Source organism: Oreochromis niloticus, linkage group LG23 (genome assembly GCF_001858045.2).
Source record: "Oreochromis niloticus isolate F11D_XX linkage group LG23, O_niloticus_UMD_NMBU, whole genome shotgun sequence".
Lineage (NCBI taxonomy): Eukaryota > Metazoa > Chordata > Actinopteri > Cichliformes > Cichlidae > Oreochromis > Oreochromis niloticus.
The window spans coordinates 36,359,809-36,373,903 of NC_031986.2; the positions used below are offsets into that span (position 1 = coordinate 36,359,809).

The following is a 14,095-nucleotide window of genomic DNA, read 5'->3' on the forward strand; positions in this document are numbered from 1 at the left end:
GTAGTTTATTGCACTTTTTTGCAATTTATGTAGTTACTATGGACTTAATGCATACATATTATTAAAATTTGGGCTATAATGGTTGTATTGATGTATAGCAACTTGAAATGCTCCCACAAATGGCACTACAACATGTAAAATGTAAAGATGAGCTCTAGCGGACTTGGTTCTATGGCAGGTCTTAAAGGGTTAAATAGCCTGTGGCAAATATATTAGTGTTGTCTTGTCACTATACATACTCTTAACTTTATGCAAGAGAAAATAAAGTATAAAAAAATGATATTTTTCGCAAAGAAACTCCGTCTTGTGGTTTTGCGACATGGTGCTGCTTTACGTGCACCCGGATTTGCGACATGCTTTACGGTAACTCAAAACAAAGACTGCACCCTCTCCACTCGCTGTTTACAGACTGCATACTTTCCAGATGACCACAGGTCAGGTGGTATATCGTGATATATATCGTTATCGTGATATAAAATAATTCATATCGTGATAAATATTTTTTCCATATCGCCCAGCACTAGTTGTGGAGCCCCTCTTTGCGCATGTTTGGGAGGACGACAATGGCGAGTATGAATTACCGACACATCCACACAGGAGACAGGTGGATGTAAACGAAAATGAGTAAAAATTATAGCCAAAAAAAGCAAAATAAACTCATCCTGAATTAAGCGAGTCTTTACCAACTATGTGGTGGCACATAGGGTTAACTGGGCAACTAGGACCAGAAGAATCCACTAGAGGCCAACCTTCAGCTAAAAAGATATGAGGTGCTGTCAACGAATAGTCTGAATTTGTTTACATAATCAAATACTTGAATTTCTTTAGTCTTGCTAATGCTTTCAGGGTATTTTTATATGTAAAAGTAACAGCTAATAGCTGGAGCTTGCACATGAAAAAAATGCATATACAACCTCATACTTGGCAGGTGGTAAGAGAGAAGTGGGGCATAATGCCAATTTAAATGCCCAATCACAATTGATACAGTGGCATACTCGGGAGCTGGCAGGTGAAAGACCATTTAATGTTTGACTTGTGTTCCTATATGCGCAGGAATACTAACGTTTACATCAAAGAAGGACAGAAACAAGTTTAAAAAATACTTAAAAAAAAAACCTTTCAGTATAAAAATTGAGGTAAAAACTGTTTTCTTCAAACTGCTGTTTAGGCAGTGCACATACAAGAAAAGCTGTTTTCAAGATCAGCAACTTGCCTCGGGCTACATGCAAGTCTCCTCATTTCATACAAATTAACACGGAACATGAAAGGAAAAGAATATTTGAATAATGTAAATCTAACGGTTCCAGAAAACAGCTTAAAAACCACACAAAATATCAAGGCTTTTGTTCATATGACATGAAGGCAGGGGATTCACACTGCTTCTCCCAACATGTTTCACCATTAAAGCTCAATCAGCATGAACCATACCATGCCCTTTGTTTACCATCTCCTTTCAGGCTGCAATCAGTCTGACTGCAGCCATCCTGCACTCCTCAAAAATAGCCCTCTGTCCCCATGTGGGTCATGAAGGGAAGGATGTGGTGGCGATGAGGGTAAGGGACGAGTCTTTTCTGCTGACAGATGTCCTGCGCAGCGTGCTGAACGCACAGCTTATGTATCGTGTTTGCACACATCACTACGAATAGTCATTGTACTTTGACAAAGCTCGAGCAAGGGAGGGGGAAAAAAAAACAACAAAAAAACAAAAAAAAAAAAACACCTCACTTCCAAGCAGGCAGGAATAAATTGCTGGACACCATTTCTGTCATGACACTTTCAGAAGTACAAGTGATAGAAGAGTATTCATACTTCTTTTGAACAATCTGTGCCAGCTATTTTTAGTATATATGCTCTAAATCCATATGGCATACTAAAAAACAAAAAAACAAAAACAAAAAATGAATATGGAACACTCTCCAAAAAAATACCAGAGCAATCAGCTGCTTCTTCACCTGTTGTTGTACTCCAACTCAGACTAGAGCTGGTCACCATTGTTCTGTTGGTTAGCTTGGTGTAGCAGCACTAAAACCAACTGTCCACCTGATGTAGATTTTGGTTAAAGTGGCTCTTCGGAACAGAAAAAGGGTCAGTATTGCAGCCTGACAACACAACAGTGACCTGTGCTCTGTACTATGAACCAAGTTCAACATACCCAAGATATGAATTCCTCAAAGTTTCTTTTTGGGGTGGCTTAGGCTCAGGATGTACAGCAGATCATTAGTGAATAAGAAGGTTGGTGATCCAATCCCTAGCTGCTCTAGCCTCCTTGCTAAAGCATGCAAGATACTGAGGTTCCTGACAGACATCTCTCTGTTCTGAAGTCTTTTGCCCCACATGAGCCATAATCCTGCTCTATGAATCATCGTTTCTTAAGAGGTTGAGCAATTCTAAAGCACTCAAAACGAACCCTCTACGCGGTCACAAAGAGGATTCATTAATTGGTAAAACCTGTTCACCTGCACGTGATTTATCACAGCATGTAAGCACAGAGACATTGAAGGATGTCTTTAAGAGCAAACTATATGTTACATATAAAATGTAGCCCTCAGTGGAGGAAACATATGAGGGCTGCATACCCAGCTGTCTCGTGTAAAACAGGATTATTTAAGTTTACTGGGGCTAAGGGCTTTAAGTCCACGAAGACCTTGAGCATAACTGAGCTATGAGAAGAATGTTCAGAATTTTAATTAGATCCAGGATATTTTTAACCAGTAGCCTGAACCTGTCATCAAACTCTGGGCCCATTTAAAATAAAATATTTAATTGAAGGGACCTAAGAGAAAAAGAGCCAACAAAAGTTCTGATTTAAGCAGACAAATAGGGAGACTATGCCCTTTTGTTTGATACATGAAAGACATCCTTGCCAAAACCAAATTAGGTGCTTAATGCTCATTACTCACACTGAAACTGGATTTCACAAAAAAATCATCATGGACAGAAACCAAAACTAAGAGGAAAAACTATGAACTGTAAAGAGAGGTGTAGTTTATTAAGTCTTATGGGTGCAGTTTATTAAGACCGAGGCCTTGATGGCCCAGAGTCAGTATTTTTCTTAGTTTTTTCATGTTGGGTTAGGTCAGTGATGCCATTTACATCAATCAACTTTCCTGTGAACTGGCTGAAACTGACTCTCACTAACAGTTTTTATAGTCAATGTTTTCACATTAATGTAGCAATAAAACTCAAGATTCAAGGATAACCTTTATTGTCAATGCACTGCAGTGCAGAAACAATGAATCTGGGTAGGCAATCCTTGGTTACCCTTCGTAAAAAGTGGATTCTCTCCACAATCGTTTATGGTCACTGGACTCAGGGCATTTCTTTTCTTTCTGAAATCTGCCATGATCTCCTCGGTCTTGGTGTTGAGCATAAGACTGCTACTGGAGCTGCCATGTTCATTACCTCTCGCCTGTATGTATTCTCGCTGTTGGAGATTAAACCAATGTCTGTTGGGTCATCTGTTCTGTCATCTTGTTTGACAGTAAAGATTATGGATAGAGTGAATACAGAAGAAGGCTCAACCTAGACCTCGTGGGGAAGGCCTGTGCTGATGGTGATAGTGGGAGATGTGTTTGAGTAACCTGAAATTCTGTAGAGGGTTCCTGGATGTACGGTTACATTTTTCTGTTTAATGCCATGCTTTAAGTCAACACTCACTAGAGAATAACTCACGCGTCACCAGACAAAGATAAGCCAACGTTTCTAGTTAGAAATTGCCTTGACTGCTGTGACAGTCTCCGTGTACTGATAAAAGGCATCTACCCATCTATTTTCTGCCTCTTATAGGACAAAACAGCTGAGCAGAGTGGAGGTTTGCTAATGATTTGGAAGTATGGAGCTATTGCGGTGATTACTGGTTTATTTTCAGGTAGCATTAGCAAAGAAATATCTCCAGTGTGTTAAGTTGGAACAGGGTAAAGCCCTGAATGCATTGTTTAGATTTGTGTAAACACAATCCAGTACATTCTTGTGCCTTGTATGACACTTGACACTCCGGTGAAATTAACGAAAAGGTGTTAGCCTGGTTAGTCCATAGTGAGAGTGAAGACTTCTTCTGGATGCGAGTTCTGATATTTGCTAATGGCAAAGTGTACATGTGTTCATGTACTAACGTAGCATTAGTTTGCAGTTATTTAGACTGCAATTATCCCTTGAGATGATAGAACGGCCAGGACCTAACCATGATGTATTCTAGGTCTGGAATACACCACGTTCTTACACCAGGGATTGTTTACATAAACACAATCCACATCCCGTTTTGCTGGTCCATCCTTGCTGGTACTGGCTGCAATGTTATTCTAAGTTGTACTTCATCCAACCTTTTAACAATGGAGCAAATATGGTTGGATGGCAAGAAATATGGTTGGATGTGGTAATTTGTAAGGTGTAGCCTTCAGCTTGGAATACAGCCTCGCTCTCTTTCCGATGTGCTGCCATCGGGGCCCTTATTTGGCATCACGTTATTGGGGAAATCTCTAATCAAATTAATTTCCACTCAAAAATATGAGCTACAAGCAAACACTATAAGACTGAGATGGCTGTAGGTTACTTCTACTTCAATGGTGCAGTCCAGAGTGATGAGGAGGAGAAAGAAAATAAACAATAATTCTGTGTATTTCAGGAAATTAATTAAACTGCCATTTTGGACACATAAAATATGAAGAAAAGTCTTTTTTTTTTAACTATTAAAATCTACTGCTGATTTGTTTTACACAGTGTTCGAACTACTGATTTAACCCTTTAACATGATAAGGTCCAGGCCATCATCACTGATAACCCCAAGCTTAAGTCTCTGTTATCGAAACATGTACTTTTTGTTTTTAAAAAACTGTTCTCAGAAGACTCGGGAAACAAAACAAAATTATCATTCTAACTGGAACACATCAAAAACTGTTTTGCATTTTTTCCCCCTGAAAGTCTTTCTTGCTCATTGCTAAAAAAAACACAAGGTGAGGGTTTGTGTCATCACTGATGAAGTTTTACACCTCACAGAGTTGACTGGGGCCAAATGTTAAATTGGATACTGAAAAGTAAGTTGAACTATTGGTGAAGTACAGGAAACTACCGAAGGTGTGAAGTTCCTGCAATGTCATGCTTGAGTTCTAATACAGCGATACTGTATCTATGGCACAGCCTGACTGGTACTTTCCCAGAAACATGAAGAGATGTAACAATGACACAGACCCTAACCACCATGATAGGTGTGTGTGGTAACACTATGCAGTACAAACACAGCATTTTGATGAGCACAAAGAAAATAATGGGATAATATGAAGTTTCATAACTCTAACAATCCGCGTATGGACTTGGCTGGTTTTAAAGTGACCTCTTTTCCACTGTGTCAGTAAATATAACTCTTGTTCAACATTTAGCAGCTTCAAGTTAAACATGATCAGTTTCACTCGTGATAGCAGAGCAATGCAAACACACCAGCCTTGAATATAAGTGCAAACAACATCACGATGGCAGGGATTCAGCTTAGTGTACTACAAATGTAGTTGTACATGGCCCAGCAGCACACCACTAGTCTAACTTTTCTTAAATTTTTTTCCCCCCTCAGAGCTTTACTGTTAAACTGCAAATTGAACAACTATTAAGAGTTCATTCTAGCTCACATGTGCCACTCTTGCACATGAAGGCACAAAAACAGCCAACAAAGGATTGTGATGGTTGTGTTGACACATGTCCAAAAAGACTAAAACTAAAGAGAATTCCTCTCTTACCATTTTAATACATTTTTAAGTACATATTATTGTTTAAGTTAAGTTAGATTGTGTTTCTTTACCAACTAAAGCATTTTTACATGACTTGTTTTATTAGTTTTTGTTCACCATGTTCCAAGGCTTACCCTCCAACTAATCTGCACTTTCACCTACGTGTGTCATTGTTTGGGCAAAAGAGAGAAATGCTCTTAATTTTTTTCCTCCTATCAACCAGAAAGAACAGGAGGTTTGGTTGCATCTTCATCTAGTTAATCCAAATAATTCACCAACCGACCTTCATAAATCACTGCTTATAATCTGAGAGCCACTCCAAAAGAGCACAAATCACTAACCCCGATTTAATTCATCCCATCATGCCATTCCAGTGGGCTTCAAACTGTCATGGATAATTCACTACATTTAGAAAATCAAACAAAGCAGCATTCCTCCCCAGATCCTGGCACCACGAGCTTTCCTCCAAATGAAATCTAACCCAGCACAGAAGTATGAGAAAGCAAATATCTAGGTGAGATATAATAACACTGACCAGAGGCTAAGTGACAGCTAACTAAACTCTGTTAAATCCTAGCCATGACTAATTCACTTATGAGATTACTAAGAAAAATTCCACCAACTAGGAAAGAGTCTGAAAAAAAAATGAATTAAATATTTTACAGATAAAAAGCTGCAAGTAAAGAGTTAACATCTCACCATCTGATCCAAACAGGTCCGCTTCTGTTGGTCCTTATTATGATGTTCAGGGCCAAAACATTAGTAATAAATACTGACACCAACAAACCAAAAAAACTCATAAACAGTCAGAATGCGAGTCATTTCAATCACGTTTGCACGTCTGCGGGGTGGCAGTGGTCCTAAGTGTCCTGTGGTGGAGTTTCACCCATCTGGGATGGACTTTGGAACGTCAACACAGGAATGACAAACTAAGACCAAGCAGTGCCACAGCTCCCAACAAACAGCTGCTGGTATTTTACCGAGTCAAATAACTAGCAAGGTCTTTTGTTGTCAATCATTACACAGTCAACAGAGAAATGAGCTTACAGTGAGGGTTCATTGAGGTCTGAGAGCTGACTGGCAGGCTCTGTGGTTACACACTCTCCTCCTCCTGGGTGCTGTACGCAAACTGCAGCTCATGTAAACACCCACACAGCAAATGAGATATGGTGCTTGACCTGTTTAATGTTTAGGTTTCGGGGATTTAAAATGCTGACTTTAGCCAAATAACAGCAGCTTACACTGAAATATTACACAAGAAACTGAAAAAAAAAATAAATTATGAAAACACATGTATGAATGAAGTCTGTACCAGGGATGGGCAACATCCTTCCTTCTTTAGAGGGGCAGACTGATTTTGATTTAGTAATCAGAGAGCACAACACTGAATTACATAATACAGTGGTTCCCAAACTTTTTTTGCCAGGCCCCCCTTTTTTACAAGAAAAATGTTCGCGCCCCCCCCCCATCCGCACAAACACATCCTCCAAACACACCCATATTTTGTTTACAAACTCCATTGCGGTTTATTTCACACCTCAAACATTTAGTAAACAATTAAGCAAATACAAGTAAACGGCAATAAATTACAGGTAGTAATAAAATATACTACTAACTCTTTTACGCTGCGTCCACACCTACACGGGTATTTTTGAAAACGCAGCTGTTTCTATGCGTTTGGGCTTTTCGTCAACACATAAACGGCGTTGCGATTCACCGAAAACGGAGATTATTTAAAACTCCTTTTTTGCGTTTATGTGTGGACGAGGAATACAGAGTTCGTCATGCAATGTCAAAGGGATGTGCCTCTTTTCATGTCACGCTGTGCGCCACGTTATTGTTTACATGAGATGAATTGCAGAATGGCAGATAGAGACAAAATACTGTTACTGTTAATCTGACTATCTTCAGGTTTTACACGCTTACATATACACACGCAGTTACTGTCCCTCCATTTAAAAAGGCAGAGGCATCACGGTGTGATTATTTTACGTGCAGTTGTTCTTTTTCCTGTGTAATAATATTCAACATTGCTGTCAATACATTTGTCAAAAAATGTCTCTCTGTGCAAAATGGGTTTAAACACATAAACAGCTGTGTGATACTGTTTGTCCGTGATTTGAACCGGGGGAACAAATTACGGCAGGATCAGCCTGATATTATTTGTATCCCACTGTAACTTTACTGCATAAAGAGCTAACATGTCCAAAATGTCAGGAGTAGTTAGTTATTACAAAAGTGTTTGTGAACTAAAAATCAAGAATGTGGGATCCTGTTTGTCCGTGATTTGGAGAGCCCAGCGCTGCTCCCGACGCAGGGAAACTAATTTTGCAGGGGAGACCTACCTCGGCACTTGTGCAGGTGAAGCCAAAGGGAAGATATGCTTCACCATATTTTCTAGTCTTTGGCTTAGAAGGAAGTTGGTTTGGAAACATATTTGGCGATGCTTCATCTCCTGCTTTGCATTTATGTGGGAGCCCCGTCAAAAACCTGTCCACAGTGTCCAAGCGTTCTTTTTTCTCTTCTTTTTTTCTTTTCATACCGCGCCCCCCCTGCAATGGTTCTGCGCCCCCCCAAGGGGGCGGGCCCCACACTTTGGGAACCTCTGACATAATACACATTGTTGGTGGTTTTTCCTTCGTATTAAAAGGACAATCCACATTCCCTTAGTCTTAAAGTTCAGTCAACACCACACAGTGCGCACCTACCCTTCCCGTCTCATTTTCCTGTTTCAGCAGGCTGGTCGCTGTTACACTCATCCTGCGATTGGACGAACTAACTCCACCGTCTTGAACTGCAGCTGGTGACGGTCAACCTTATTCTGCTGTGAGCTGCTGCCCAGAGCTCTCTGAGGCAAACCATAGCCCAAGATAATGGAGCTTGAGTCCATCCGAGGGATGAGAGGCTCAGTGAAGAATCAGCTGATATTTGCTCTGTTTTTTAATGTAGGTGCACACTGTCAAGGTACATTTTTTTTTGTTTTTTTGAAGCGGGGAGGTTGTTTTGTTTGAGGACATCAGCAGCACAATTGAGATCATCAATTTGTTGTATTTTGTCCATAGGTGATCTATGACAGCTATTGAAAATTTACCAAACCACTAAGTATAATCATTTATAACATTTCTTTAAAGTCCTTAAATCAAAATGAAAACTGAGCAGTACATCAGACAAAAACTTTGACCTCTACATCCCTATGAAAAATCAGAGCATGGCACCACTGTCTGAATAAAAAAAACATTTAAAAAGATGAAATTCAAAAGCTTGATTAGATTTTTTTTTTTTTTTTTTTTTAAAAAGCATTAGATCCTGCTCTCTGACTCACAAACTCAGCACCTTAGCTCTCACCTGTGGTTACTATAAAAAGACTACATGAAAATATTTACCTTGGTTATGAGCAGTGGCTCCCGGTGTTCAAGTCCCCCTCTGAGCGTGAACCCCCACGGGGCACCTCCTGACAGAAATACTTCCACCAGCTTGAAGCTCTCACAGTCTCTGCTCCTCTGTTCCAGATCTCCTGATTTCTGCACCACATGCCAAAAGCTCTCCGCTTCTGTACAGCGCAGATCATTTTTATATCCTTCAGCATCCATTGTACTGCTATAAAAGTAAAAAAAGGAGAGATAGATATCCAGTCAATACATCATAATGGGTACCGTTCTAAAATAATAGTTTACCACAGCGGACCGTTTCCATAAGGCTTATTGTTTGGTCCAGTCTATTTCTGCATACTTTCCAACGCATACCATTTTAGCACAGTTTGTCCCAGTGATATGCTGATGACACAAAGATGTAACTCCCATTGAAATCAATTCAATGAACTCATCACTTTCTGCATCTCTTCCACTGGCTAAAAAATAAACTACTGACTTTTTATTAATAATGTGTCACATACCAGTGGCTGGAAAAACTTAAAGACTCTGAATTAGACTGGTTGATAAGATGTTTCACTGTAAATTAAGAGCTATGTAACCACTGCAGTTTGTCACCAAGATCACACAAAAACTACCACAGCCATACAGACACTTACTGTCATTTTTGAGGTCCAGAAGTATTTTTAGAGACCAAATATCATGTGGTGCGGTGTTTAGCACTATACGCCTCATAGGATTCATATCTTCCTTCAAAAGACATAAGTTCTTGAGGTGAATAAAGGGCCTAAAGGGCATAGAATAAAATGCTGTCTTTTAGTCTGAGGCATTTTGAAGATCCATAGGACTAGAAAAGCACTTCATAAACACGAGTTCATCTCCAGTTTTCATATGAGACAACATACATGATGCTATGGCTATTGATACATCAGTAAAAATCGTTCCTGGCATATACCACAACACCTGTATTGTATTTTGTTTATATTTTTTACTAACTGAAGTCCCTCTATTGAGCTTTTTACTTGGCAGTTACTTGTTAAAATTTATTTACAGCGCTCCTTTTTTTGTTTTACTTTTTAAAAATGTTATAAAACTCGTTTATTTTGTTTATTTTTACCTTACTGAGCTACCTTGTCTTGTCAAGTTTTGTACTTTCTTTAAACTATTTGGCGGCAAGTTATATTTAATGTTTTGGCTGCTGCAACACCGGCTCAACTTCTAACCAGGATTCCTTCTGTCCACCAAATTCCTGAGTGTTGACCATATTAAAAAAAGTCTTTTAGCACAGAACACATCCTGACTAAAAGATGGGCCTGGTATCAAAATGTAGGTAAAAAAGGGAACCTTTGAAATAATGTAACATGTTTTCACCAGCCACCTATCCCATATGCAGATATGTCATATAAAAGTCTCCAGTGAATCATCAGGAAACAGGCAAAAGTTCCAGAGTGCCAGTGACTGTTTCTGTTACTCTGTTTCACAGACATTAAATTGATACAGCTGCTATCGAAACTCTGTTATATCCCATGATAATGATGCTCAGAGCTGATTATAGAAAAAAAAATGCCTCAAACAAAGATTTTAGCTTTTGATTCACTTCGCAGTACTTTGTGACAAAGCATAAAAGTGTTTTTCAGCCATGAAAAATTTATGTAGATATCTCCCGTTGATATGAACTTATGAGGGTTTAAAAATGCTTGAGAAAACTACATTTCAACCCGCCCGTATGTACTTCGAGGCACTCCAATTCTGAAAAAAATTCAGGAAATGAAGACAAAACTTTATTTAATATACTGAAATTACTGAACAAAATAACATAAGTTGATTTTATATGGAATGAGCCACAGTGCACATTAGATTATATATAAAAAGTGATGAGACAGTAAACAAATTAAGAAATAAAAGGTAAACTGGGAAAGTAAAAACACTCTGGAAGCTGAACTGAGCGGAACTATAAGAAATAAGACACATTTAAAACTAAATAAAAACGCCTGAAAAATAACACGGACAGAACATTGGATTTAGGGCTCTTATTTTGAAAGGAACCTGCCCTACCACGAACATGCAGACGTTCATTTATTAACTTCTTTAAGTCATAAAATATCTTCTACGTCCATCTGTACGGAGCTCTGGGAGACTAAAGCAGGAAACCTGTAACACCTGTTGTTGTCAAACTGCAGACAGGGTGATTTAAACTTAATGCTCTTACATGCGAGAGAATTAATACACCAGCAGCACAATGGAAACCATCCTCGGCTCAACCACCAAATAAGCCGAGTAACACCGACCTGCTCGCTCACATAGGTAACACAAACTTCGTCCCACACCAGCAAAATCAAACAAACTCACCTACTCCATAGGTGCGCAGCTATTTTGGGAAGAAAATATTACAAAGTCGCTCTGAAACGGCGGACCTTACCTGAGAATCCAAGTTTTGGATGAACCGGTGAACAGGAAAGCTTCGTCGGGTTGGCACGGAGTAATATCCCAGGTTTACGTTACACATACTTCATCTTTTTTAACTGGTTTTATTTTAAAAGGAACAACTTTTTTAAAAATAAATCGTACGCTAACTCTTAAACGAAGTGGCGACCTTACGCTGTTTCAAACGCAGCAGCTCCAGCCGTATCCTCCTACTTCATGTTACAAACCGAGAACGACACACTGACACACTCGGGAGAGGTTAAATCAGCTAAGCTAAACTAGCTCCATCCATGGACAGCAGGGATAACAAGTGTGGCAGAACAAAGCTGCAGCGCAAGTGCGACACCTACCGTTAGCCAAAAGGAAAGGCGGGAAGAACAAGCACGTGCAATCTAAAAGGGCTAATTTTAGTGATAATATTAAATAAAAACTGATAAACACGTTACGTAGTAACTATACCTATATTTCTACTTTCCCACTTTATTTAGCCAAATAAATAAACTCTTATTTGGGTTTTAATCATGGACAGAGACAGAATTAAAATCTGTAGGAGAATTCTTTTATTAGCTAATGTGGAATTTGAATGCAGCAACACATCTCAAAGAAGTTGGGACAGGTGCAAAACAACTCTGGAAAGGTAAGAAGTACTAAAATAAAACAACTGGAGTAACATTTCATAACCAATCAGACTGTCAGCAGGTCAGTACCATGATTGCATATAAAAACAGCAGGCACAGGTTCTCAGAAGTAAAGATGGGCAGAGTTTCACCAGTCTGCAAAAAATTGCATCTACAAATTACAGATTAATTTCAAAATACTGTACCTCAGTATAAACTGTGAAGACTTTGTACTGTAGATCTCATGATCTACAGTACATAATATGATGAAAAGATTCAGAGAATCTGGAGAAATCTCTGTGTGCAAGCGACAAGGCTAAAGACCACTTCCAGAAATAACTGTATTATAACAGAGTTCACTGTACCATCCAAAACCACAGGTGAAAGCTCCATATGTGAACATCATCCAGCAACACTGTCATTTTCTATGGGTCTAATTTAGTTTAAAATAGCCCAAGGTAAAGTGGAAACTGCTGTGTGGTTCGATGAATCAAAATTTGAAATTCATTACACAGAACATCATTGCTGCATCTCTGACGGCGGTTCAATCCATGACAGCTACTCAAAGATTTTGATAGCCAGACTTCATTTGCGCTCTGCTGATATCTGCTGATGTCTGATCTGGTCAGCATCTCATTATCTACAAACTCATTAATAGCACTGATTAATGGATTTCAGGCCTGAGAAGCAGAGCTGAAGAGGGCTGCAGACTGAGAAGCAGTGTGCAAGGTTACAACTGGATGCAGTTGAGGATGGTGTGATAAACTGTTGTTGTTCTACTTGTACAATAATTAATTTATTTGTGTGTTTTTTTCTTATTTTGTTGTAGCATGCTGTGAGATCAGTTTTAAAATGTAGGCAATGTTCAATCTGTCTCACAATGATTGCTCTGTTTTTTATACTGTCTTTATTTTAGCATAACTAATACGTTATTCCAAATAAATTTTTAACTTTTCTATTAAGTTCTTCTAATACAATTAATATTCAGATGTGTTAGCTATGTTAGCTATGTTAGCTTTGTTTATTAGTTAATCCTAGTGTATATTTTTCCTTTATAATCTGTGATGAAATAATCTTAATTATTTGTAAAACTAATAAAACCTTTAAAACTTGTGTCTCTTAAAAGTGCTTTTATTAGTTAGGTCGATCTTTGGCCATATACTTAAAACATTTAGAAGTAATAGTGATATCTATTTCAGTCACTGCATTCAAGCCATTGCCCGCTCCTATGTATTCTTAATGGAAGTTTACAACAATGTATCAGTTTGCTGGAAGACGCAATAAAAAAAACACTAATCAATGTATATTTATCAGTACAATATTATTTTTTTCTGTTTCATATCCTCAAAAATTCTTTACTGTACCTTTAAACACATTCAAATTATTGTTTAAATATGTACACAGGCCAAAAAAACCAAAACAAATATTAGCCACGTAATTGGGCTATTTTCTCATACGCATAATTTTACTGTCATGCTTCTTATTCCAAAAATGCTCAAAAATGCAGAGTTGCTAGTGTAGCTATCCTTGTGAATATCCTGCATTCTTCTTACATTTTGGTTCAGAGCCATTAAGTAAATAAAAATAAATCACAGCACACATGAATGAACTCTGAATATTATGAGCTGCTGTATGGTTATTATGTGCACTAAAATTTTCATTATCAGTTTTTACAATACAGCAACAGCTGCTGTAACTATAACGCTAGTTTTGCTACCTCACCACCTAGCCGTTTGTTAATGAATAAAAGACTTAAAGAGAATGTAAAACTCCGATCGTCTCATTTTTCTGTGCACCACCGCTACAGCTATCATGTAGCAAAGCTGTTGTTTTTTCTCTCTCTGTGGGTGACTTTATACAATCACGAGGAATAAAAGTCCGATAGAAACTCTTATAATTTTCTGAAACGCCGGTAAAGGAAACGAAGGGGGAATCCATTCAGAGCGTTCCTTTCCATGACTACCACAACTAC

The 14,095-nt window shown here is 38.5% G+C and overlaps 1 protein-coding gene across 5 annotated transcripts in view; it reads right to left on the reverse strand.

Annotated features, from left to right (window-relative positions):
* The window catches only part of shroom2a (shroom family member 2a), a 48,589-nt gene extending 36,755 nt beyond the window's left edge, over nt 1-11,834 (reverse strand). For 2 of the 5 annotated variants that reach the window (XM_003439795.5, XM_025903314.1), the window contains exons 1-2: nt 11,502-11,833; nt 9,098-9,311 (exon numbers count right to left, since the gene is read on the reverse strand). In XM_003439795.5, the coding sequence (XP_003439843.1) occupies nt 9,098-9,304 (207 nt within the window). In that variant the 5' untranslated portion in view covers nt 9,305-9,311; nt 11,502-11,833. Of the gene's footprint in view, nt 1-9,097; nt 9,312-9,741; nt 9,870-11,501 lie in introns of all 5 variants that reach the window. The other 3 variants (XM_025903315.1, XM_025903317.1, XM_005478813.4) reach the window with 3 other exon arrangements.
* Between the last annotated feature and the right edge of the window lie 2,261 nt (nt 11,835-14,095).